Raw genomic sequence first — 23563 nt, 5'->3', positions numbered from 1 at the left:
TGCCCCTTGCACCCCCAGCCCCATGCACCCCTGCACCCCCGGACCCAGCCCCATGCACCCCAGCCCCAGGCACCCCCAGCCTCTTTGCAACCAGCAGACAAATAAAAAGAATCCACAACGTGCACACACACACACATATATATTTTTTAAAGCAATGCTACACCATTGTTGGGATTCCTTCAAGGTCTCAGGCTAATGCCAAAACGTTTCTCTCTGGAACACGTGTGCAGTAGCTCCCCCCAGCACCCTTTCCCCCAACCAGAAAAGGAAAACACAACCCTCCTCCCAGCCCCAGGAGACCAAGCTATCAAATGACCCATCCTGCGCCTAAGCACCCCGATATTTAATCTGTGGGGGAAATGACCTGCAACTTCGGGTAGCACGGCCCGGGGCCAGAGAAGTCAGAGCCAGCAAGGCCTTGGTGGCGGCTCCCCAGTCCCTGGCGTGGCTGGCGCTTTGTTGTAGGACTCTCCAACAAGATCCTTCTTTAGGCGAGCAGCCAGGAGGCACAGCCCTACAGGAAAACAGCCCACAACAGCAAATCCCGCAGCTGGGGAGGATGGGAGTCCCTCCATGGCCACTAATTCCTGCAAATTCAGGGGCTTAGTGTGCCCCAAAAGCATGCAGGACCCTTTTGTCCCACATCCCTTAATCAACAGGCAGAACAAGCCGGGGCAGGGCTTCTGTACGCAGCAAGCGGCCGAGAACAAGGACCCGGGGTTCCTGCCGGGAGCCCCCCCGCAGCCGCCTGCATCCAACCAAGGGCAGGGCCGAAGCCAGGCCGCTAATCTCTCCGTTATACTAATCACAGCTTGCTTCGTGCACAGCAATTTATTTGATTTTCTTAACTCTCGTTCCACTGCGTATCAAAAGAGTTTCAGCGTAAGCTAAAATAAGCTGCAAAATGTGAGAGACCTTAAACCAAGTAGAGGCGCGTATGAAGGAAAGAGACCACAGTCCACATAAATAAATGTCATCTTTATTTAACCAAATATAATTTATCAGTTAAGTTGACATCTGTCAATTCAGTTATAGGAACTATAAATAATTAAGACAGTCTTCTTCCTTTAATAAAAAGAGTAAACCAGTATTTTTCATTTGCAGTCAGCTGTAGAGTAGGCATGCATTTGAGTGCAACTGGTGGGGAAAGTTTTTGACCATCAGTATTCTTCAATTTTAAATTAGATTCTTGCCTGACCTACTCCCCACACACCTCAGACCTTATACAGGTGTATGGACACCACCAGCCCAGCAGCGTGACAGCTCTCAATCACCTCCGGGTCTCTTCACATTACAGGAGACCATGAGCGGTCGATTCTTCCTCTGGGGAATCTTTTCTTGGGGAACTGAATAGTGATGTGACACCTAAAAGACCAGGAGAGTTTCTCACATATCTATCTATCTATCTAAAAAAGCTTAAGTGTTAATGGAAGGAAGTCTCATATCTATTCCTCAACATTAGGCAGAGAAATCAGGTGAGCAGCAGAGAATACTCCAGAAGTCCCTGGCCTGAGACTTCAGTACAGCAGGGTGTGAAGGTTGGGTTTTGTTGGGGTTTTTTATTTTTTTTTTTGAACAGAGCTTTGGCCAAACGAGATCTGCGAGAAGTCACGTCACTAGGGCGGAGAGCACGAGGTTGAGAGCTACTGCCACAAAGGACGTGTTGCAAAGATGGGGAAGGGGAAAGCAAGCCTGACGTTACGTTAGCAAGGTAGAAAGGGGAACGCCATCTCAAAAATGTATCGCCTGCTCTTCTGAGGGTCTGAGAGCGAGCAGCCTGACAGGGCAAGGGTCCCCTCTCTGCCTCCTGAACACTACGCACAGCTTCGGCAGCACCAGCAGCACTCAGTATACACCCACTGGAGCAGGAAAGGCTGCTCCTGCAACTTCAGAGAGGTCCTTGAGCAGGCAAGAGCCTGACTGCCGTTTGGTTTGGATGCATCTGCTCCTGTGGCTTTCCAGAACTGGTCTCCCACTCACTGATCGTGACCTTCCTTTCCAACACGCTCGTCTCTAGAGTAAAGAGCAGCTCTGCAACCAGATCTCTGAGTTGGGACGATGCCCAATCCCAGACTAACTTTGGTCTTGACTTGGACCATAAGGGGTGCATTCAGCTCTCTTCTTGGGGGAGGCAGGAACTGTTCCTAACAAATCGCTCCTTAACCTAAAAAGCAAAACTGCACTTAGGCAGGGCTTTGTAGAGCTCAGCTAGTTCTGGCATTGTCCAGAGTAACAAACAGATCTCCCAACCTGGCCTTATTTCAGATGAAGATCAGCATTCAGCACCACATCGCACCATTTTCCAGCTGAGCAGAGATGCCCAGCGTTGCTGGGACAGAAAGCCAAAAGGAGAAGGCAAGCATTGGTTTGTATGAGAAATACAGAAGTTAACCTAAAGGAGGAAATTAGGCGAATCAAGGATGGTCCTGTTCTGCTGTGAGGGACACACTTAAAGCAAGAGGACAAGCAGAGAACCACAAACCCAGCAGCTTTCAGGTTATGTTCTGGAGCTGCCAATAAGTAGGACAGGCAGCGTCCAGACCAGGGGCAGAACCGCAGCACTCCGGGCCTGCACAGCTCACCGAGAGCTTTGCTGTCATTTCAGGATCAGGATGCAAGGTGCTACTGCGCTGAGCACTGTAGGCATTCCCCCAGTGTTTGGGAAAATACTGGCAGCTCCCCAAGCTTTGCGCAGTGCGGCACTGAAATTAGGCTCCATGGGATATGCTGTATTTTCCCCACCCTTGACAGATGTTAAGAGCTTTCCCCCCATGCACGCTTATGCATTCAATTTGTATTCATGCATTAGAGCCTGTTTAATAGCCCTGTCTGCTTGAGCACATCATTTAAACTTGGTGTAACTGGGTGAAGTTTCCAAGTCGATAAGACCTGCTTACATCAAACTGCACTCAGTTTACTGCATTGATTTATATCCAAATGGGAAAACTAAAAAGTGTTGAGTGCCGACAGCGTTCAGGAGGATCGTTTACAAACGCCTTAGTCACACAGCCAGAACAGGTTTTCTCTCATTACGCCGCTGCAGACTGCATGAGAGTCCTTCCAACACGCACGAGCAGCAGAAGAGAAGGCATCTCAGCCACCACCGAGCTGAACAGCACAAAAAGCAGAGGGGAAAGAAACAGAGCAGGGAACCCTGCACTCGCAGTGCTCGGCCAGCGCTTGCAAGCTGGGCTGTAACCCTGATGCCAGATTTTACACGCCTGCTCAAGGGCAAGCGGGTTCCTTTGCTACAGTCCCATACAGAGAGCTGCACTAAGAACCAGGGCTTCAGAACTCTGACTGCGCCCGCTGACCTGTTTTCCAGCTGGCGCCTACACGGAGAAATCCAGTGGCTGAACATGAATGTCCTTTTCTAAGAGACACCCAGAGCCTAATGCTCCCAAGTTCAAAATGCCTCAGGCTCAACTGGGAGAGGTATTGGGTGGCTTCTTCCCAGCTGCAACGGGCCTGTCAGCAGCACTCAGCAAGTGAGAACACACAAAATAGGATCTATTCTTCCAGCCACCCCTCCAGGAAAGAAAAGTCAACTGAACCGAGCAGGCTGCCATGAAAATAGCGCTGTGCCCATACCAGCACGAAGGCAAGGCTCGCACACAGCATCCATGACGGCTCCAGCAGATCCACCAGCAGAGCACCAGCAGGCAGAAGGGAAGAAGGACGGATGGGGAGAGCTTTGTCTTCAGACAAAGCGCAGAGCGTATCCCTTTGCACGCAGCAGTAGCTGAACTCAGTTCACGACGAGAGGCAGAACAAGTAGTCTGCAGTTTGAGATGCTGCCAGATGGTTGGCAAAAGGGAGCCTAAATCTGTCAGCAGAGACCAGCCTGCTCACAGCCAGGTTTCGGGGCTCTGCAGTCCTCAAACCCGAGATCACTCCCTTTTCTTGTGGGCACACAGCAACGGGTGTTTCGGCATAGAGGACCCTTCCTCGCCATCTTTGCTAATCCCTCTACCAGAGACTCGCGCGCTTTGGATGCTAGGCACAGGAGGGGGATTCAGAGAGCGAACACAAGGGAGGAGGGCGACAGGGCAGAGAAGACAGGAGATACCCCATGCCCTCATCCATGAGGTTGTACTTTGCTAGAAGGTGCCTGTTCAGTAAAATAAGTCTGAACCTTACCTCCAGTGTTTAAAACGCTTATGAAGCGAAAAAAGCAGCCCTTCACCTCTAGTGACTGGGACAGGGTGGGCTCCCTGCATGATCTGACCGATCAGTATCTTCACTGTAACCTTGGTTCAGACATAACTACTATGAAATTGCACTTGGTGATTGTCTCGTTACACTTTTTTCGTCCTTCCTAAAACTAGATTTATTTTCTGTACAAACTTCGCTTGAAATATAAACCACATAAAATTCCCATTGAAAATAATGAGAATCCAGTATCAAAGATGAAGTCTCAAGAGAGACAGGGTGGGGGGAGGAAGCAAAGAAGAGCAAGGGTGGAGGAAAAGAAACAACAACAACGACAACAACAAAATGAAAGGAGGAGGAGGAGAGCTGTGAGAAGGTGGGGGCAGCAGGGAGAGCTAGTCTCCCACATCGGAGTCCCGGTCACCGATGAGCCAGAGAACGTGAAAGCTGAGAGCGAGGAGACCTGTTCCAATCAGGTCCCCCAGCGCTGTCAAGTATGGGATGGAGAAGTTGTCAGGATCGAGGTCCCTGCCCCACATCCAGTGCACCATCCAGTCAGCAATGTACAGAAGAATGAGAACCTGGGAGGCAGGAAGAAAAGAGCCACGTCAGCCACAAATCCTGACCGCTGCAAGCCCAGTCTTCACGGAGCATCAGCTGGGGCAACTCCAGCCGGGCAGGTCAGGCTCAGAGACACACAACCTCATCCCGAGGAACGGAGCTGCTGGGAGGTCAGAACCACCTTGCTGAGCGCTGCACTCCAGGCATTTAATGCGGGCTGCATCCCCAAAGCAACAAGTACAGCACAAAGAGGAACCTGGCGCGTTTCCGTGGGCCCCTGGGCATCCAAATCCCCTGTGTCCTTAACAGCCTCTGCCCTATCCTTCTTCAGCTTCACATGTCACCACCAAATTTAGGCTCAGAAGGGAGAACACTGGCAGCCAAACACCAAAAAGTCTAAATTTTGCATCTCAGTTTTCAGATCTAACCAGAACAAGCCTGAAGAGATATGGGGCAAAAAGGGGACTCGGAAGCATGCAGGATGCTCGGGCAGGGACAGCAACGCCTGGCTTCCAGCAATAAAAGAGCGACTGCTCAGCAGCTGAAACCACCAGAGTGTGATGTTCTCCCCCATCCGCTTCAATGCAGCGAGGCTCGTACCAGTTTCTAAAGACAGAAGAAATCTGCATCGGATCCTCTCAAGCTTTAGGTCTGGGACAAGGATTTGAAGTGGCCACAGGCCTTTGGTGTCTCTGGGGCTGGGAGGGTCTCGCTCAGGACACAGCGGAGCTCAGGACCACAACAGTCAGCACATGGCAGTTCCTCTGCTGCCAGCTCCCGCTCCGGAGCTCCCAAGCCTGCAGGCTGCTCGCAGCAGTGGCTTTGCAGAGCGGCTGCGAGCGGAAGCCCCCTCCAAGTGCCCAAGCACCCAGCAGTTCACAACCTAAATTTAGCCTCCTGGATGACAGCACTCCGCTCTTGCCTCTGATGGATGCTCTGACTCATTTCCTCACGCTGGCTTCGGTTGTTGATTTTAGGGGACACTGAAACCAGGCACAGCTTCCACAAGCGGAGGGAGTGAGCAGGGAGGAGTAAAGCTGGGCTTAGTAGGAAACTCCCTAACTGGAGTGTCTCTCCCTGCCCTCCAACGCTGGATTTCTGCAGCATGAATACCCTGCTCTGTGCACAAGCCCCAGAACAGCCATCGCTGTGGGCTCACACAGCTCCTGCGAGGAGACCGGGAGCCCTGCGCTGCAGAGCTGGCAGGTCTCTTCCCTGCAGAGGAGGCAGGGAAAGGGCAGGATAAGCTACACAAGGCACGCAGTCCCTGCAAATTCCACATCCTGTTTTCTTCACCAGCAGTTTTAAGGTGCTAAAGGACCTTATAGGATAGATTAACACACACGAGGTAAACACTTCTGTTATCAGAAGGACTTAAAAGTGACAAAAGACATATTCAAAACTTGCCAAGAATGGTAGGAAGGAAAAATGGTGTGTGCAGGTATCAACAAAGAAGGATTTATTCAATTTGATACCAGCTCATTTGACAAATACAATCTACTTGGCATACCTCTCCCCAGCACATACATCTCTTACCCTAGGGATAGGGTATATCGCTGTGCCTTCAGCAATGTATCTACAACTGAACTGGCTGAACAGGTCCCCGCTGCAGATGACACGGCAGTGTCCCCTTATTCCCGCCTGAGGGGTTACAGCCCCTGGAGGGGCTCCAGCTTACCTGGAGAAGTGCAGCTGTCATGTAGAAGACTATGAAAATCAGGGTGAGCGTAGTGTGTCCACCTTGCATGGAGCTGATGGTGTAAAGAAAGACCAAGTGTCCAGGCACCACCAGAAGAAAGAGCACACGAGCAGAGCGGGAATTCACATCTGCAAGGACACAAAGGTGGAGTTCAGGCTTAAGATAGGCTTGAACACACAGGAAGCCTGCAGCCTCCCTGGGCTCCAGGGGACAAGGCAGCACAACTACAGCCAAATCAAAGTAGGGACCAGCACACTGGACCCTCATCCGCACACTGCAGGTTTAGGCTGGAAGGCAGCACCCTGAACGATGACCCAACTGTCAGGACACCCAAGGACTCTTTGCACCAAGCTCGGTAGGAGAGCTTAATTCTGCACCCAGAGCAAAAGCTGTTCTCAGACCTCAGCTGCCAAAAGGACTCACGTCCCACCTCTGACAACGCTCAGTACAGAGCTGTCAAGAATTTACCGTGAACATTGAATTTCCTCAGAGCTCTGTCTGTACCTTGTCTGGTGATCAGTTTTCTAACAGATCACCACCACAGTGGAGACCTCTCGCCCCTCCTTGCTCTTCAGGGACAGCCTTGGCCCAGAAGGCCAGGACTCAGGCTGCAGGCTATCAAGCCTCTCTAGGAAGTCTGGACAATAGTAACCTCTGCCCACACTCTGTGCTGGAATGCAAGTTTGGGCTGTGCTCTGCCACACAACTGCCACAAATAACAGAGCTGCTAGGAAGCCTTCGTAAGTGAGAAGCTTTCTGTAACTGCAGCTCTATAAGCCCAGCAGAGCTGCAACACTCGAGTAGCCTCAAGGCAGGTTTCAGTGTCCTGGACACATCTGGAAAAGATTTAGAGGGTGGAGGATTTAGAGCATTAGACAGTCAGGGCATGGGACTTCTGCACCATGTTCTCCTCATCCAGCAGAGCTATATCCTCTCGCACAGCGGCTTTGCTAAAGGTTTGACCGTCTCTAGAGGGCAGGCCAGGCCAGAGGACCAGCCACATCCGTGAGCTGACCGCTGCCTCTGAGCGGACCTCAGCCACCATTTCCTGTGACAGTGCTCCCACGACTGTCACAGAGAAGTTTAGCCAGCCAGCTGCAGCAACTGCTGCTGGCAGAAGTCAATATAACACCCGACTTGGATACCTGAGCTGAAGAAAGTGCTGCAAGGGCTGGGGCACTTGCGAGGGGCTGTTTCGGAGCTCTCTCCAGGCATCCCACTCATGTGCAGGTAAGTGGAGATGCGACTAGCCTGCACTGCCACCAGGTTGCCACCCACACCTGCAGATAAGGAGAGAGCAGTAAGATGATGTCTCAAACACTTTGAAGAGAAAGAGCCATTTTCAACAGCCAGCAGATCTGGAATTGCCAGGTGCTGGAATAATGCAGGACAGTCTATTTTTGACCCGAATTCCACTTTTGCAGGATGTAAAGAGCTGAGACAAAGCACACCGTTCTGTGATTTCCCCTTAGGCCCCTTAGTAAAATAGATGCAATTCTATTACTGTAGCTTTGATTGGAAGAAACGTGTGAAACAAAAAAATGATGAGTCAGCCACCAAAACAGACACAGGAAGTTTAAAACTATTATTTTTCACATGAGGCATAATGAAACTGTGGAACCCACTAGCACAAGATGCACTAGCTCAGAATTAACTCTGTTTATTGCAAAAAGTAATAAAAAAAGTTTCCCTGGTTCATTAGGCAGAAAGGAGGTCAAAGTTTTATACCAGAAGCAACTAGATTTCCTGACTCTGAGTTGCAAATCCAAATCTTTATGTCGCCAGGTGCCACAAGGCACATATCTTGGAAGATGGGGGTGTTCCACCAGTCAGGAGGAACCAGGAAATGAAGACAGTTTTTGTTGGGCCCCTGGAAAATGTGTCTTTTAGGCAATAGCCTCCCCGGCCAGTCACCTTCTGGTGAAAGGCTGGCACCAGGGGGAGCCAAGCTGTAAAGCTTGAGTCAAACCACCATGTCTCACTGGCAATCAAAGGGAATTAGTCTCCTTCATCTGCCTGAAATAAGGCACACGGGACAATTCCACTGTTTGCCAAGCGTCTCCAAGAGCTGCAATACCAGAGTGGAAAGGAACTCACCATTAATAACCGGTGTGAAGACAGCCATCCCAGCAAAGTTTGGATCCGAGACTGTTCTGTCCAAAATTAAACCCCCAACACTGCAGAGGGAAGATTGAAGAGGTCAGTGCTGAAAGCTCATTACAAAATACTCACACAAAGCACTGAGGGTTCTCTCTGCTGCAGTGTGTACACCCAAGGGTGATATATACACCTATTAACGTGCACCTATGGTTGCAGTTGTTGCACATGATTTTAAGCCTCAATATTTGATAACAGAAGACAGTTTTAGCAGGATCTTTTCTCACTGCTGCCAAAAACCATCGAAGACTAAATCCCCTAACGTACAGTTTACTGCAACACAATAATCATAAGCAATCCTGCCCTTCAGAGGGCAGAGAGGGCTCTCGTGCAGAGGACTGCTGAACAGGATCTGTGTTTACTCCGTGGCCATGCCAGAGCCTCCCTATGCAGCAGCTGGAACATTGCTAAGGCCCTGGATTCCAGCAGTCAGGTGCTTAATCACTCACGTGCCTTGGGACCTAGAACCCCATGTCTTTGTCTAGAAAACACAAAATAACCTCCAGTTTCCTGGCAGTTTGGACCGCGGAAGCAGTCCTACCTGCTAATAGCCATTGCGATAATGACTGGCTCCCAGCCAGAGTACAGCACCTCCCGAGTTGCTGCGTTCTTCTTGGCAATGATGATCCAGATGGGCAGCAGAGCTATGAAGAAGGCGCATACCAAAGGATTCACGTAGGCTTTGCTCTCTGAGGGGGAAATAAGCAGAGGCAACAGATCAAGGACACATCCCACTGCAGAGAGGCAGGGTGCTACTTCAACTGAGCTCATCAAGCCTGCCTACAGACTGCTGTCACCCCTGGCATCAGAAACTCCAGTAAGGGCAGGCAAACTAGACCAGACCAGCCTCAGCTCTGCAGGACATGGCATTTCCTTCTCCTGGTGTACTCACAGGGGCTTTATCAACAGATCCGAGTGAGACCTCTTCAATTTCAACTGCTCATTCCCACTTCCCACTCCTGGGCAAGACCTCCCAGCGTTGCTTCACCTTTGGCTGAACCTGGCTGAGTCACATCCCCGGCATCCCAGCCGCCAGGGAAGGAAGATGGAGGGGAGGGAGGAGGAAGTCTAGAGTCTACAGCTGCAGCTCTGCACTGAGGATCCCCAGCTGGTGCTGACAGTACGGAAGATGAAATCCAAAGCTGCCTTCTCCCACTGCTTTAGCCACAGACAAGCCCCTGGCACTTGGAAGGGGACAACCTCTCCCTTACCACTTTACCTGGTGAGAAGGAAGTATGCAGATCACTGCCAAGACTGTCTGCAGCTACAAGGCAGTAAGAACGTCCGCTTCCTCCCCTTATCAGTTCTGACTAGGTCTCACTAACTGAGGTAGCTTCCAGGCCAGGCATCCTATATACCCCGAGAACAGAAAGGGTAAAGGAAGAGGGTGAAATGAGAGGGAGACGCAGCAGCACGTGGAAGGACCAGGGAGAGACAAAGGCCTTTTGTTGCTCCTCACCCAGCTCTTTGTACAAGCCCCAGCTGATTCCTGAAAGCAGAGCCAGGGTGATGAGATCCCCCAGGCTGGCAGCAATTGGCGTGGCGACGTTATCAGGATTGATCCCCATCTTCCTGGATCCGATGATGACCCCAATCATAATCATGCCTACAGCCAAAAAGAGCAAGAAAACAGGATGAGGCCAAGGCGAGCCCAGCATTTTAGGAAGAGGTGCACGGAGGGTGTGCAGGGTCTGTCTCTCACCCAGAACAAGGGAAGCAATGAAAGCAGTAGCCACACTGCTGGCACAAAGCAGGACAGCATGGCCAATGCTGAAGTGCCCATCTGGGATCCATCCGAATACCACTGCTGCGATCGAGGCCAGGAAGCCAACCACAGTAGCCTGAACCTGAAAACAAAAACCAGGCAGTCACCAAGAGGACTAGAGAGCAAAATGGTCCCGGGGTGAGGGAAGAGAGAAACACCACCAAGGGTACCATTTCAGGTGGATTAGCATCCAGCAGGGAAACACCAAGTCTAACCTATAGGGCAAACCGTTATGGTAAGATGACTGTGGGACAAAAAGGTGCCATTTGCCTCCCCATTAGACATGCAATATTGACAGGCAATAGCAAAAACCAGGCATTTAAACCTTCTGACACTTGTTATAGTTGGGCTTGCACCAGCTACCAATATTTCCACTTTCTTCTCCTTTCACTTTTTCTTACCTGTATCAGAGCCATGTTCCCTGTTATCATCCTCCAGAGCTCTTTGGGTGTATCCATTTGGCCAATATTAGCCTGCAGGAGGACATCGCAACATCATTAAAGACTGACAGCATTTTGCACTTGCTAACAGTCAAATTCCTGCCTTCCAGCTATGCAAGTTTGTGCCAGGAGCAGGAGAGAATAATGACCTCAAATCCTTAGCTCTTATGGGAGAGCAATTCAGTAGAAAAGGTGTGTGTATGTATGTGTGTACAGCTGGGGCACAGCTCCGCAGTAACATCCCAGTCTGTGACATGCAGTTCTGTGAATGTCACTGTGCATACACCCTGGGTAACTACAGTGCCTCTGGTCTCGCACTCCAGAACACCAAAGCTGTTCCCAGTTTCAGCTTCAGCACCTTCTCCTTCCCAGCTGCAGGAATGGGCTGACACTCTCCTACGTGGCAGGAACGGAGCCAGACCCACTACAGAGGGGGTTTTGAAGGGAGTGTAAAGGGGAATCGACGTCAATAGTACGTCCGATAAAAATCTTGCAAAAGCAACAAGATATACTTTGTCCCCATGCAGAGTTACACACTGCTGCTTATTTACTCATTGAATTCACTCCACTGGTGATCAAGCCAAGCCTGGCTCAGACCCAGTTAGGTCATGCTGCCCCTCAGGTCAGCCAGCCAGGAGGGAAATAGGGGTGCACCGACTCTCAGGTCGGCTGTGCGCCCCAGCTCCGATACAGACCAAGGCCAGAGTAGCATCACGTGGGCAGAGGAAGCTGGCAGCAAGAACTACTGTTTCAGTTAAAAGCTGAGTAAACAAGGCTAATGCCACGTGGAGACCTACTGAGTAGCGGGAAGCAGCCATGGCACATGGGTCATCTGGCACCGCTACAACTGCGGGAGATGCTAATCAGACTAACCAGAAGAGACGGAAAGTTGCTCTAATTCCCTGGCGTACGATCCAAAATAACCCAGCAGAATCACTGCAGGTTGCTGGTTATTGCAGAGCATAAGGGTTCTGCTCTTCCCTAGCACCTTCTAGGTCTTTATGGAAAGTTGGAAGAATAGATAAGCAGAGGGTATAAGCTTATATCCACTCTTGTATTATTAGAAGCTGACGAACATGAAGAGGAAACAAAGGAGAGGCTCAAACAATCTGAAGTGGTAAATGCATGTTGGAGTTACTGGCTGACAGCCTCAAACTCAAACTCATGCACAACAGTACAGCAGCACTTTCTTCCTCTCAGGTTTCCTTGCTGGTCTCCGCAAAAAACCAAGAAGTCAGTGATCAACTAATCCTTCTGCTCTCCTTACTGCATGCGCTTGAGAGAACTGCCAGCTCTTTTCAACCAGCACTGAGATGCACCCATCTCTAGAGTGAATTATTCCGGTCAATTTAGTGATGAGGAGGAAGGAATGGGGGAAAACCAACAAAAAGTTGACTGGAGTAGCACTGAGCACACCCAGCACAGGAATTTGAGCTCCATATGAAGCCTGACCTTAAAATTCCAGCCACATGGCAATTAGGTTGGGATTAACATAACCTAGCTGTAGTCACTGGCAACAGGATTTTAATCCTTTAACTAATAGGAGAGTTTTGCTTCTTAATTGTGAAAGGAATTTCTGAGGCGCCTGAATGCAGCACTAATTAGAAACCCACAGTCTGAGAAACCACTCCAGGCTGCTTTCCTGCGGAGAGAGCACGAGTCCCACACCGTGAAGCCCTAGTCAGAGGGGAGCTCCCTCTGCACACCTGCACGCGGGTCCCCCCCGCTGGGGGAAGAACAGGGCAAGGAAAAAAAAGGAAAGCCCAAGAGATCGTCCTATCCCACCACGCACAGACACAATGAGGCAGAGGGCTAGGGGATTCGTGTAGAGGCAGCACAGCCTTCTTTCCTGCCAGGGCAAGGGAAAGCAGAGGACAAAGGCTGGGTGTTGGCCCACAAGGCTAACGCCACCCCACAGTCGTCAGCTCGGGGGCAGGAGGCGGCACCGGGAGACCAAGCTGGTGCAAGGGCAGCAGCCGCTTGGCACAGATGGGCAGGCGAGCCGGACGGGTGCTCTCTGTGCCAGTTTCCTTGTGACCCTGCTGCAGCCACCAGAGCAGACAGGGGAAAGTTTTGCATTCCTGTGACTTTCTGCACAGTCTTGTTTCTCTGCCAAGCCTGCTCCAGCGTTGCTCCATGCCAGCCCCGTAAGGGAAGAGGACAGAGAAGTGCCATGCTGCCTTTGTCCCAGGAGAGCCAAGCACTCACCCCGATAAGCCCATGCTCAGAAAGTGCAAGCTGGCCAAGGCCAAGAGGGAGAACGGCCTGTGTCTGGGACAGCAAGGATCCTGACATGATCCGAACAATAGAGAGCGAATAAAACAAAGGGATTTGTTTCCCAGAACGAAGGGGCAAACAAAGCTCAGCCTGCGACACAAGCTGCAGCGCTCAGCCTCTGTCCCTGCAGGCCCTGGCACCGGAGCACAGCTGGGCCAGGGGCAGCGCGAAGCCTCCCAGCAGCTTTGTCCTCCCCAGCAGCACCTGGGCAGAGGAGACCAGCACCGAGGAGAAGCAGCCACAGCCCAGCTTTTGCCAGGTAATGCTGGCACGGCCATCCCCCAGGCAGCTCAGCACCCTGCTCCTTCAGAGAAGGAAGAGTGAGGGCTGAACCTGAGAAGGAGGTGGTCCCCACAGTTGGCAGGAATTGGCAGGCAGGGGCTAGGGTGCAGAGGCCAAGCCAAGGGCTAGTCCAGGGAAATGCTGTTTGCCTTCCTGCTCCCCAGGGACTGCAGGGACAACCTCAGACTCTACAGAATATGATGCTCACGTGCCACTGGTTCAGTGGAGGAGAGCAGCATCCCTTAGGGTACATACAGGGAGCATGAGGGACAAGAGGGGCTGCCGGTGACAAAGGCTGGATGAGCAGCTCAAAACGCTGGCTCTGCTGCCATCCAGGAATGCACAAGAAACCCTGGGCCTCAGACGCCGACAAGAAGCTACTGAGGAGCAAAGAGCCACAGCTGGCATCACACCATTGCTCAAGATGGAAGAACAAGAGAAACAGAAGAGCAGATATACAGAGACCTTTTCAACACTCTCCTGTGCTTTCTCATGCAGCAACCAGTAAGGGGAAGGCTGAGAGGAAGGGAGCACGCTAAGAAGCAGCTCTCTGCTAGCTATGCTTGCTGCCAGCACCCAGGCAGGCAGTTCTCCATCCCTACATCTCAGCGAGCACTTCCTGAGTAGCGCTCTCAGGCCAAGGCACATCAGCTCCTTTGCACTGTCAAGGCCAAGACCAGGCTGCTTGCTGCAAGGGCTCTCTCTTCCAGCAATTCACAGCACAGAGACAGTAGAGTTAAAAGCTTGGCAGCAGGCAGCTAGCACCTTGCAGATGTAAGATTCAAAGCTATATGTACTCCCATCATGGGAAACACAGAAACATCAGGCAGTCACTTGCTGTCATGCTCAAGCAGAAGATGCTTTGGAGAAGGAAGGAGTATTATTGTCGCTGTTAGGAGAGGATGTCAGTCTCTCTCCAGTGCCGCTCAGCTACAGAGACAGACTGCTGTGTTATAGAAACATTTAAACACAAAGCAATTCATTTACAGCTGGACTAACACAGTATTCTGAGGAGCTAACAGAGCCTGCCCCCATCTCTCACAGGGAGCTCACTGTTTCACAGGAATCAGACTGAATTCTAGCAAGAGAAATGCCCAGCCATGCCTCTCCATCAACTTCAAGAGGCTGTCAATCTACCTGCTAGCTATCACTGCAAGGTCCCCTCTGTTTTAGCCTTTGCTGTACAATTCTCTCCAGGCTCTCTCATCTCCTAGCCCTGCTGAACCTGGCTTGTTTTAGCCTGCTTTGATAACATGCCTGCACCCAGCTTCCTCATGAAGAAAACTGGATCCAAGCACTCCAGACATTCAACTGCCAAAGCCAGCTCACACACTGTGCCTCCAGGCCCACGAGCAGCCATGACAAGGAAGTGATCTGTCAGCAAAGCTTAAGGACTATTAAGCCTTCAAATCTGATCAGTCCAGTGGGATGAAGACACCTTCCCAGCACGCTAAACTCCAGGCTCTGGTTTCTGTGGTCACTGACTGAGAGATTTTTGTCTGCTCAGCCACCACACACACATATGCCTTCCCACCCCTTCCCAAACCAGGTATCCCGCTCCCTCCCTCAACTCCCTGGATACTCACAGCTGTCGACAGGCGAGACGCCAGAGTCATCTCTAGGTTCCCCTTCAGGCCCAGTAATGCAGGTACTAAGATAAATACCTCAGTCACGTATTTGAAGACATCCCAGTGCTGCAAGATTAAAACAAAGAAAGACCATTAAAAAATAATCATGGCTGTTAAAAACCTTTGCTCTGGACTGAGTATCACTTACTCATCTGCCTTTGCAACCTGGCACTGCCGGTGTGTGGCTCTGAGCAGACAACCCAGTTCCCCTTCTGCTGCTGCACTTCGAGTTTTGCAGCAATTTTACTGCTTTTCACATTCGTGTAGTAGTGACCACATGTTCCTGCTGAGCTTAAAAACCGGATCTCAGCCCACAACTTTCAGTTAAAAATCCCCCAAAGATTAACCACTGACAAAATGTTTATGCATACAGAGGCCAAAATAGGGAAAGATGAAGAGACTTTGCCCAATACTTGCTGTTTTTGGCAGAATCGAGTACTAAAGTTCGGTCAGTCTCAGCTGAGAGCCATTCCCTACACGTATGTCTTACAAATACATTTTGGAGCAAGGCATTGCTGCTCCCTGATCCTGCCAGCTCCAAAAAGCAGCCCACCATGGCCTCTGTTCCCCCCTACCTCACCGAGGAGATGCGTGCCCTCCCTCACCTGGCACCTACATTACTCAGGTATTTACTAACTACTCTGGCTCTACAATCAAGTCAGCTCCCTTGGGCATGAGGCAGAAGAGGCAGCCATGGTTATTTAGGAAAAAGTGAAGAGTAACTGCAGGGTAAGCAGTCTTATAGGAGAGCAGCTGGCTTTCATGAAAACACAAAACCACCCCCAAAAAAACCTCACAACCGCATTTAAAAAAACCCTGCAAGCTACACAAACCTCATTGCCCGATTCTTTATTTTCATGAATGTTTTGCAAGAAGGCCCTGTGTCCAAAATAACTCCCACTTCCCACATTGCCTGACTGCCGTACCCCTTAAAGGACACCAAGCACTGCTGGAATCGCACTCTCAACAGCTGGCTGCCGTGCTGAACATGTTAACAGTCACGGCTCTTGCAGCTTTCTTCCTGCAAACGTTACCTGCAATGGGCTCCATCTCTCGCAGCGCTCTCCTTGGCAGTGTCAGACCGTCAGGCTAACTAGCCAACAGGACACATTTTCTTTCTAGGACAAGGAACACTATCGGCCAACACCTTACAGCAAATACAAGTCACTCTACCTGCATGACTAACACGTTCCTGTGGGGAAGGACTTCAGTTATTTTTGTTTATTTTTCCATCCTTTGTGCTGCTTGCCTTCACCACTGAGCCAACAAATTCCATTTTCCTGCCAGGTCCTTTGCAATACCATGTTCAAGCTGCACTCACTTGAAAGACCATTTGAGAGAAAACTGTGATCACAGGAGGCAGGTAAGTGCTTGAGATGGATGAACGGGGAGCATTTTTCCTCAAAGGGAAAAAAATGTTTTCTAGTCAATAAAAATCCCCTTAACGTTTCTGACAGCTTGGTAAGACAAGCTAGCCATGCTCTCCAGCTCCCAGGTGCACGGATGAAAGCTGCTCAGCTATTGCAGGCACAGCTACAACCCTCTCTCTGCTCGAAGACAAGGCTCCTGAGAATACCTGGTTTCCAGACTCTCCTGATGCAATGAACAGTCCTTTCCCAGCCGCTGTGATGGACAGCACCCAAGGAAACCACCATGGTCCCTGCAGCCCCTGCTCCAACCACTCTGCACCCAGCTAACCTGAGCTCCTGACTTGGGAGACCTTTCCACCGCAGCCAGAGGCACTCTGAAAGGGTACGGCTCTGCACGACTCTCTGAGCTGGGGCACATTTGAGTTCAGTGCTCACTGCTGAGCAAGGCAGGAGAGAGAATCAGTCTGAAATACTTCATCCGACACAGCGGCATATCAGGCTGTGCTTCCTTTAAGGTCACATCTAGGAGCAGGTGAGCTTGGCTCTCCTCAGTCTATTTTTAGGCAGGCATTATGATTATTTTGCTGCTTGTTGTACCGATGAATCCTTCGCTATGACTTCCCTTAGCAGTATTTAGAATTCAATCAGCAAGCAACACACTCCCACTTCCCAGCAGGACGAGCTGGGTGTCACCAGAATCACTTAACGAAAGGAACGTCGTCATTAGTCAGACCGCAGGCTGGAAGCGCTGTGCGAAAGTTTCCTGGCTCTTTCTGCCTCCAGAGATCACAGAGGCAGGATCAGGCAATAGCTAGCACAAGTTCGCAGCCCTCCCTCACCTCGTCCCAACTCTGGCTTTGTAAATTAACCTTTAAAGGAGGCTGCACTGCAAGCTGGTGCCAGAAGCTGCTGCAACTGGAGCCTGCTAAAGCAGCTCCCTGAGCAAGACAGGGGTGTTCCTGGAGAAAGGAATAAAAGCCATCTTTGGGGAAGGAAAACAAGGAGATTTCTGCAGACATCAGCAGCTTGCTCACTGCAAAGAGCAGGACCCATGGGCTCCTGCCAACTTTCTTAATATAAGATGTTATACAACACTGGTCTACGGGCATTTAGTACGTCTCGAAGGCCTCCCTGGCTCCTGCAGAGAAGAAAGCTCCCTGTCGAGATGTCTGACCATGATGTGGCTCCACAGGGAGAACCAGAGCCAGACTGTTTGGGGCAGACAAAAAAGGGAAAGAGAAGATGAAATATGAATTTAAGTTCAGGACTTAAAAAGTCGAGCTTTTAAAATCCCTTTCCCCTCTGTAACAGCTCCTCTGAGAAGTACAGAAATAACCTGTTTTCAGGGGTGAGGAGGGAAGCTAACACAGCACACAAGATCCTCCAAGCTCATCCAGTCTGCTCCACGCAAAGGCCAATGCACTGCACTGGGGAGCAAAGGGGCTCCCACTGGCTTTCAGCAGAGCTGTAGAAGAGAATTATGGAGAGAGGCACTTCATCTCCAGCACCTCCTCCCTGCCTTCCAGGGAGGAGGAGCAGAGAGACTATAAGCAATCTAGGTTTAACTTATTTCAGCTTCATTTTCTACTAAGCCTGTGGTCCCTTTGAACACAAATCTACCCAGATACCAGAGCCACCAGACCGCGGTCTCTCCCATGCAGCACTGGAGGGGCAAGATCGGACTCTAGCCTGCCAGAGGTTCTGGAAGAAACATCAAACCCCAGGTGGTGTTTTGCAGTTTCCTCCAGGCTCACTGCCTTTCAGAAGCTTTGCACCTGCAGACAACAGATATTTCCAGCGTAACAGCTGCCTCTCAGCTGCTGTCATTTTTAGTCACCGCGTGCGAAGTTAAGGCTTACAAGAATCATGAGTAACAGCGTGGTTACAGATTATAGCGGGATGGTGATTCATGACAGCTCAGAGGGGAGGGATGTGCTGCAAGTTGGAGCTATGACTGCCTTGGTGTGGCTGCTTCACACAGTGTGCTTCTCCCAGCACTCTCCCTCCAAAATGCCAAGGAACAAGCAGCCTTAACAGGAGAGCTACAGCTCCAGGGCTGGCACTCCCTTCTGGCCCCGGCTAAGACCCATCCCAGAGGGATGCTAACACCAGAGGTGGTCAAGCAGGGGAAATGAGCAGACTCCCTCCTCCATATGAAATACCACCCATCCCATCCAAAGAATCTCCAGGGAGCAGACAAGTCTGGAAAACAACAATCGGGGCTCTGCTGGGAGAGGGGACTGTGCCAATAGTCCTCTACTGTACACAAAAAAGCAGCTGGTATGCTCACATGTCACCTGGCCCAAAGGCCTCTCCAATCCCAAAGGGAGCAGAGGCAAATTCTCCTCCTGAGAGGCAAATTCATAGGGACACATTAATGGGACAGCCTGGCCAAAGACCAGGGCTGCTTGTTTTCACAGTGGGGAGACCAATTACAGCTGGCTGATTAGTCCAGTTATCCAAAACGGAGGAAATTGAGTGTATGGAGCCCTCCATCCATCACTAACCATGGCTGCATCCAAAGCAATGGGACTCCAGTCCGCCCCAGTACACCAGCCACCCACTCCACATGCTTCCCTCCTTTCATCCAAGGCTTTGAGTCTCTGGGAAGCCAGTTATCAAGATCAGCTCCCTAGACTCTGCAGGCAAGCAAGCTGAGACCACACGCTTCCCATCCCCCTTTTCCATCCCATGGCATTTAGATGCCTCATTTAATCCCACGGCTAAAGGGAGTTAGAGGAGTTGGCAGGACAAGCTGCATAGCCGCATGCTGAGCTGCTGCGGGACAGAGGAATTCGAAGCTTTATTTCTAATGGCCATTAAAAAAAAGGCAGGAGAACACAGCACTGTGCTGCAGTATCCCACCCCTGCCCCGCTCCTCCTCGGCAGAAGGGCTGTTCCTTCTCCAGGAAAGGCTTTAGGTTGGGTTCAAATCACTGGCTCTGGGAAATTGCCAGAAGAGCCACAAATGAGTTTACGGGGACCTTGCGAAGAGAAACATGCTTGAAATGTCTTTCTTTTTAAGAAAATTATTCCGGTAAATCTCTCCTGGATTAATTTAGTGCAGCCAGCCTTTCCTGTTTTGAGTGACTCCACAGCTCTCTCAACAGGTTGTATCAAGAGAAACCATAAGGATGACCAGTGTGCAAAGGCACGCAGGGAAATAGCCATCAGGGGCAAGAAAGCAAGAGAAGTGTCTGCTTGACCACCCACAAACACAAAAAAAGCATGAATTACCCTACTGGCACACAGCTCGGGTGGAGATGATCGTAACTGCCAGCAATACAGACAAGTGACTGACATTCGAGCCTTTCTATGCCAACACTGCGAGGGCCTGTTTACATCACTTTAGCTAACAGAGGAGCTTCAAGCAGAGCATTTTTGGTTGACCACAGCTCCAAAATGGCTGCCTCCTCTATCCAAACAGTTTCATAAGCCTACACTGCATGGATGATCGAGTTTTGTGCCTCAGTCACCGTTTTGGGCTGGGCATCAAGACAACTCTGCACAGCCTGTCTTTCAGAGCAAAGGAGAAGAGGTTAAGCAGCTGATCTGCTGCCAGACACACACATGCTTGGAAAACACGCACTAGAGAGACCAGCGCAGGGCCCACGGTTTGCGAAGTCACATTTCCCACATAAAAACCTGAACAAGCTGCACAGTTGCTGGGTTGCCACAGTGTCACCTGCCACGAGAGACCTAATGAGAGATCATGTCTGATAACACATCAGTTTTCATCCAGAGGTAACAGCCAACTCTCTGGCTGGCCTTTCCTAAGGATCACCTCCACATATCACTCAGGAGGAACCACCCTGTTAGCCCAGTTGCTCCTGACCACTTCAAGAGCACAAGAAGGCAGCGTAAGGCTGCTCAGCCAGCCTTCGACCTTCAGAGCAAGCCACCATGCAAGTGTCCTGCACACACTGCGACGGGCAAATCATGGACCTGGCTGGCACGAGCCTGGCGTGCTGGAACAGCGCAGCAAACATCGAAGATGGAAAAGGGACACAGGACCTGTGGAATTAGCGACTGGAACTGGGATGGCTACAGCCACCATTGGGGACCGGCTTTATTTCAAGCCGTAATGCACAGAACGGGCTCAGTTCCCTGGCAGGTGCTTCAGCTGCACATACGCCAGCCGTAACCTCCTCCTCCTCGGAGCCGGAGCAGGGCAGCTGTGGTGCAGGGGTGCCCGCAGCCTCTCCTCCCCTCACTCCAGGCATCACCGAGGCCTCTCCCTGTCTCCCCCTACCCCAACCAGCATGTGAGGTAACTGGTCTCCTCCCCTCACAGTTGCTATCTGCTGAACTAGCCTTGGCATTCGAGTCCCTCCTGGCTTGGGATCAAGCCATGGTCTACAGAGACAGGATTCAGAGCCCAGTGCCATGCCAGGGAAGTATCAATCCTACCTGCACAATGTCCAGCACCATTCCAGCAGCAACTGTCCCAAAGCCTGCCAGCAGGAACGGAAAGAGGACTTGCAGCCCGATGGAAAAGGAGGTCTCTTTGAGGGGCGAGGCTGGCTCAGGACCTCGGTCTGTGCTGGTGTCATCACTTTCATTACTCTGGCTGCCATTTTCCAGCAGGGCATCTTCTTCTCGCACCCCTTTAGCATTGGCACGGGACTCCAACACCACCACTTCTACCCCATCACCATCAGGTCCCAGGAAATCTGAGGGCTCCACCAGCTGCCCCCGGTCCGGACTGGTGAGACAGTCCACGGGCACAATGGGCAGCACAGCCCCATTGGCCTGGTGGGCCTCCTTCTGCTCTGGCTTGGAAGACATGCTGCAGAGAGGCTATCCTAACGCTTGGCTTGGTGTGCCTACAGCCAGCAGCTGTTCCAGAAGAGATCTTCTGCCAGGAGCTTATACAAAGGGCCTTTCCGGCATCTAGAAGCAACCTCTCTTATCCCTGCTCGCCTGCCTTTGAGTGCAGAGACTGCTCCTGCAGCAGAGATCCCCATCAAGCAAAGTCCAGGAATGGAGGACACCAACCACTGAGCTAGCAGGGAACACTGCAGGAACTGGGAACTACAGCAAATTCACTCTCGTTCTCCTCCTCTCCAGCACTGTGTGGTACAGCAGCCACCGAGACAGGATCCAAGCTTTTCTTCTTTGATGTATGACAGTTTAGTGCATCTTTCTCCAGGTCTTCTTCCAGCAGCACAACTGCTGTGATGGGGCACACAAGGCAGAGAGAAAAACAGATGAAGTAAAGACCACTGAATAACACAGAAGCTTAAAGGGATGAGGAAGCAGAGAGTAGATACAAGAGGGACTGGCTTTCAGAGATGATACAATCCAGAAAAGCTCTTCTTACTACCAGGGCTTTGTCACCTTCTCCAGTGGCACTGTCCCTCTGCAGAATTTGAGTCTGAAGGCTCCTGTGGGCTTTTGGTCTGTTTCAGCCTGCTTTGTGCTCTCTGCCAAAATGGTCAGCAATACCAGCAAGCTCCAAGTGTCACTGTCGTCCTCCTCTTCCAGGAGAATTTCTCACCTTACAGCACAAGGCAACGAGAGTTCTTATTTAAAGTAACAGCAAGTTCCCAGTTAAGGTTACTTACTGAGCTGAACAGGCTGTAGGGTGGGAGCTGGCATTTGGACAGCCTTAGATTTAATGTCGCTCTCCAAGACCTTGTCTTTCACCTGAAATATATGGGAGGAAAACACATATTCTATTGGGTTTCGTGGCAGTCAGCATAATGGCTCATTCATTCAACAATATTTTCCTCCAGCATACGTTGAAGGTACAGCCTTCAACGTACAGCCGTTAGCCGTACTACCCCTTGACTCTTTAAACCTTCTTTCACAACCCTTCGCACACTTCGGGGGGGCTGCGTCAGGGGACGTCGGGGGAAGAGCAGCTCTCTGTTCCCCGTGCCCCAGAAGCGAGCACCCAGGAGGGACTCCCAAGCCGCAGGACAAGGGCACCCTGCCCAGAGGCCAAAGCCCCACACGGAGCCACTGGACACAACCGCGGCAGCCGGCGCCGCCTCCCGTGAGCCCACCGCATAGCCAGAGGAAGCCTGCGGAGGGAGCGCGGCTGCGGGCACGGCGCGGCCCGGGGCTTTGCCCCCGCTCCGGCTGCCGCAGCGCCGGCCGCAGCGCCCGCAGAGCCCCGCAGCCCCGTGCGCGGCGAAGAGCTGCCGGGCGAGCGCAGGGGGGAGCGGACGGCCCACGCTCCCGTAGCCCCGCAAGCCTCCACCTCCTACAGCGGACCCGGCCGAGGCCCAAGCCCCGCCGGCGGGGCCAGCGGCCCCGGGGAAGCGATGCCCCGAGCGGAGCGGAGCTGCCCCGGCCGTCGCACACGCCGGCCCCCCCCCTCCCTGCGGCACGGGGCTGCCGCGGCCCCCCGCTGCCCCTCCGGACCCCCACGGTGCCGCCGGTGGCCACCACCACCCACCCGCCCGCCCGGTATCTCACCGCTGCGCACCCGCGGCGCCGCCGCCCGCTCCTCTCCGCTCCGCCGCGCTGCGCCGAACCAGCTGCAGGCTGCCCCGCGCCGCCCTGACATCACCGCCCGCCAATGGTGGCCCTGCCCAGCGCGCCGCGCGGCGCCTCCATTGGCCAGGCGCGCGTGGCGTCACGCCTGGCCCCCGCCTCCGACGAGGAGCATACCGCCCACGCAGCCGTGGGTGAGCCGGGAGGCCCCGCCCTTTCCCGGCGCGGAGGCGTGGCCTGGGGGTCACGTGCCGCTGAGCCCACATGGAGCCGCCGCAGCGGCCGCCATCCTTCCTTCCCTCCGCCGAGCTCGGGGCGCTCCCCGCGGCTTTACCGGCCCCCGGGGCTTTACCTGCTCCCGGGGCGCGGTGTTGGAAGAAAAGGCTCCTACTTCCTTCTCCCCGCTGTCCGTCCGCTCTCGCTCTGCCGAGCCAGGGGAAGCCCTCGCCAGTGGGGTGCGCAGTGCCTGAGGTGCGCTCCCGGAGGTCTCGTTCTCCCCACCTGGGGAAGGGGTTTCACAGGCACAGAGCGTTCCCTGTCTCCGCTGGGGTGGCCGGGCCGGGCAGGGGTCCGCTGCCATGCCATCCCACCCACAGAGGTGTTTGGACATACCCCCCGTCCAGGGAAACGGGGCTGGACTGATGCTCAACGCCTCTGCAGGGGGAGGCTACTCCCAGCCGTACCTCTCACTTGGGTCAGCTTAAAATGACGATGAAGTAGCAACCCAACGGCATTTTATCATTTAAACTCTATAACTTAATAATTAAGCACAGCTTTGGTACATTGTCT

The 23563-nt window shown here is 52.2% G+C and overlaps 1 protein-coding gene across 6 annotated transcripts; it reads right to left on the bottom strand.

Moving 5' to 3' along the window:
• Positions 1-963: 963 nt before the first annotated feature.
• On the bottom strand, positions 964-22777 carry SLC41A1 (solute carrier family 41 member 1). 6 transcript variants are annotated; one of them, XM_050911355.1, is made up of 11 exons: positions 22757-22777; positions 20741-21979; positions 14920-15027; positions 10736-10807; positions 10272-10416; positions 10029-10175; positions 9111-9258; positions 8510-8589; positions 7558-7692; positions 6392-6540; positions 964-4733 (listed from the first exon to the last, which is right to left on the bottom strand). In XM_050911355.1, exons 2-11 carry the CDS (start codon positions 21116-21118, stop codon positions 4548-4550), a joined length of 1548 nt encoding a protein of 515 aa, XP_050767312.1. In that variant the 5' UTR covers positions 21119-21979; positions 22757-22777; the 3' UTR covers positions 964-4547. The 6 variants fall into 6 exon arrangements, with proteins under 6 accessions (XP_050767312.1, XP_050767314.1, XP_050767315.1 ...); XM_050911357.1 differs by lacking the exon at positions 22757-22777 and having other exon boundaries at positions 20741-21505; positions 21654-21990; XM_050911358.1 differs by lacking the exon at positions 22757-22777 and having other exon boundaries at positions 20741-21505; positions 21657-21990.
• Between the last annotated feature and the right edge of the window lie 786 nt (positions 22778-23563).

This window comes from Gymnogyps californianus, chromosome 27 (assembly GCF_018139145.2).
Source record: "Gymnogyps californianus isolate 813 chromosome 27, ASM1813914v2, whole genome shotgun sequence".
In the NCBI taxonomy this organism is placed as follows: domain Eukaryota; kingdom Metazoa; phylum Chordata; class Aves; order Accipitriformes; family Cathartidae; genus Gymnogyps; species Gymnogyps californianus.
Note: the sequence above shows the minus strand (reverse complement) of the source record. Positions and strands in the feature narration are given on the sequence as shown.

What these genes read in the sequence shown, in the direction of transcription:
- SLC41A1 (XM_050911355.1), bottom strand. Translation starts at nt 21,118, where the DNA reads ATGTCTTCCAAGCCAGAGCAGAAGGAGGCCCACCAGGCCAATGGGGCT. An exon ending in GGGCTTGTACAAAGAGCTGG is followed by an intron (nt 9,259 to 10,028) that starts GTGAGGAGCAAC and finishes TTTCCCCCTCAG; the next exon opens with AGAGCAAAGCCTACGTGAAT. An exon ending in CAGCACTTTCTTCAGCTCAG is followed by an intron (nt 6,541 to 7,557) that starts GTATCCAAGTCG and finishes GTGTCCTTGCAG; the next exon opens with ATGTGAATTCCCGCTCTGCT.